Here is a 2,824-nt window from a genome sequence, read left to right as displayed (position 1 = left end):
TCTATCTATCTATCTAGTCATCTTCCTTCGGCTCCCTCAAATCGCATGTCTCCATTGCTTGTCCAGTCCCTCTCTATAGCGAGGGCATGCAAGTCTTTATCTATGCATGCACCCCATCGACGTCTAATAGAGAAGACATCTGAAAGAAGGAACGATGATGCGCCTGACGTGGTTATCTTTCTTTCTCACCTTGAACAGTTCGCACCCTCGACAGCGAAAGGGTTCGTCTCTTTCCCATGCAGATGAATTACAAATGGTTCGTATGTGGTGTGCTTCTATCCGCTATTCTCGCAGAGATGCCGCAACTGTCCCTTTTTATTCTTCTTCGACTACTCCTACTACCCCCTCATACTTTTCTTCCGGCTTGACCTNNAACCTCTTCTTCTTCATCTCTCCCTTCATGCTTGTTAGTCACATGCGGAGAAGATGGTCGTCTATGCGCCTGGAAACAAGCAACAGTGAGTAGAGAACAACTTCTTCTACACAGAGAATGCCCGCCATCTTCTTGGCCTGGGAAGGTGGACTTTCTATGATGATCATGCTCGTGTCACCTGACCTCTCTATTTTCAAGGGGTGCCACACATTTTCTTCTTCTTTCTATGTCGAGAGAAGTCCTTCTCGTAGTCTCTTCTATAGTAAGAAAAAGATCATGCATAAGCTTTCTCGACAACTAAAAAGCCTCCACCCCCATTCAGTGTCGAGATAGATAGACACACACACACACGTTCGTGTCTGGTCGTCTCGGTGTCTAGACACGATTCACTGGGGTGGAAGCGCTCTCTCTTCGCGGGATAGTTAGCTTGTCTCTACATACTTATGGAGAAATGGATAACCTTCATTCAGAGGATATCACACGTGTTAAGGCACCTCAAATGAAAGCCGTCTCTAGTTTCCTGTGATGAAAATACATGTCCTGAGATGTATTGAAGTCTCTCTCTCTCTCTCTCTCTCCCTCTCTACATGGCCCTTCATATCATATCAAGCAGACAAGGCCAGTCTACATAACATGCCCATACATTTGTGTCTAATACCTCTGATATACAATAAACACGTATGTATGTATATATCTATGCATATAATGTATATACATATCTATATACAAACTATATATATATATATTGTATACATACATATATGTATGCATGCAGCGGTGAATGGTTTACCCGCTAATCACTTGTTTTTCTACTGATAGCTTGTAGCTACTGATGTATGGCATGTCCAACTTCACATCTGTACACCGTGTCTTCTTTCTTCTTTTGCAGAGCGGGTTCGCCGTAGAGAGTTCTTCTGCAAGTTCATACGGAAAGTGTTCCAAAGACTTTTCTATGAGGAATCATAGATGGCCGAGGGGGTGCCTGACGAACGAGAAGGGGGGAGCTATGAAACGGCGACCTTTCTGTACGCCTTATTAAACCTGGACATCCCGCCGTTATGATGCTGTATGTACCAGTTGTAGTAGTGATCTCTCTGGATCTATATATCTGTGTCTCGACCTGTAATCTTGTCTTCCTGTCTCTGGATCTATTTATTCATTCATAGATGTGTATGCTTTGTCGTTCCCCTTCAGTCCCTACTACCTCTCGGCTTCTCTTCTCGGGCGGCTACGACACCCGCATGCAGAGCGTTTTCTCTTGGGACGGCTAGAAGAAGTCCGGGGTACACATATGCAGAACATACATACGGAAGAGATAGATTCAGAGATAGAGATACAGACAGATGCAGAGATAGAGAGATAGACTGTTTCACAGATGGAGAGATGGATAGATTCTCAGGAAGAGAGCTAGACTGATTGAGTGATAGAGAGCTAGACAGATGCAGACATAGAGAGATACACAGGTAGAGAGATGGAAAGATTCACAGGTGGAGAGATAGACTGACTGAGAGATAGGAAGATGGATAGATTCTCAGGTAGAGAGATGGATAGATTCAGAGATAGAGAGATAGCATGAACCATGCTTGAATGGCTTCTAAAATTCGCTCTTTCCTTCCTTCCTTGTTCGTCATCAGTAGTATGAGAGGAATGGTGCTGCTACTTCTTCATCTTTTGCCTGTATATAGGCGAGATTTGGTATGGTACTGACCTTTCATAACGTTCTGGGACTTGTGAGTTAGCTATTCTAGATATAGCTTAATCCTCCTTCCTACTCATGGAAAGAAACGAACATCACTCTACAGAGTAAAACACACTCCAAGCATTGTCCTCATAATGACTATCCACCTATACAGTCCATCTGCTTTCATTCCTCCCTTGCCTCGCCGCTTTCCTTCCTCTCCTCCTCTCTTCTCTCTCTTCTAAGACTCCCGCTACTCCTTGCGTTCTATCTATCGAGAAGCAAAACAGATGATGGTATGATCAACGAAGAGAAGAGAGAAAGAAAGAGAAGGAAGGAAGGAAAGACCAGTTGCGAGAGGAGAGCTAGCTGCACTCATTGCCCAAGGAGGAGAAAAAAGCGCTCAACTCCCTAGCATACCCTGGTCATGCTGTCTCTCTGCTTCAACGAGAGAGAACGTAGAGGCAGAGCATTTAGTCGTTGCTCTTCCTGGGTGAAATCTACCACGGGATCAAAGATCTCGGAGAGTGTGGAGAGAGAACAACAGACTTATTCTAGGAGGCTAGGCCCTATCCAAATCACCTATGTACCTTGATGGTCCCCTGTCTCGTCTTTTCTCTGTAATTCTTCACAATCGAGATGCTCCACTAGCTAGCTTCGGGTCTGTCCAGAGTGAGAAGCGAAAGGAGGCTTCCAGAGAGCTTCGATACAGTGGGTACATTAAGAACACCCTAAGGAGATCTTTTTACAGAATCAACAGCCACCTATCTATT

At 44.6% G+C, this 2,824-nt stretch overlaps 1 protein-coding gene across 1 annotated transcript; it reads left to right on the top strand.

Annotated features, from left to right (window-relative positions):
• Positions 1-379: 379 nt before the first annotated feature.
• Positions 380-2,202, top strand: CSUI_004073 (wd g-beta repeat-containing protein; the record flags this gene model as incomplete). The annotated part of the gene is made up of 2 exons (XM_068064268.1): positions 380-458; positions 1,263-2,202. Coding segments are annotated over 2 exons (228 nt in total), but the record flags the coding sequence as incomplete, so codon positions are not given.
• Between the last annotated feature and the right edge of the window lie 622 nt (positions 2,203-2,824).

This window comes from Cystoisospora suis (assembly GCF_002600585.1).
Source record: "Cystoisospora suis strain Wien I chromosome Unknown contig_1831, whole genome shotgun sequence".
Taxonomy (NCBI): Eukaryota; Apicomplexa; class Conoidasida; order Eucoccidiorida; family Sarcocystidae; genus Cystoisospora; species Cystoisospora suis.
Note: the sequence above shows the minus strand (reverse complement) of the source record. Positions and strands in the feature narration are given on the sequence as shown.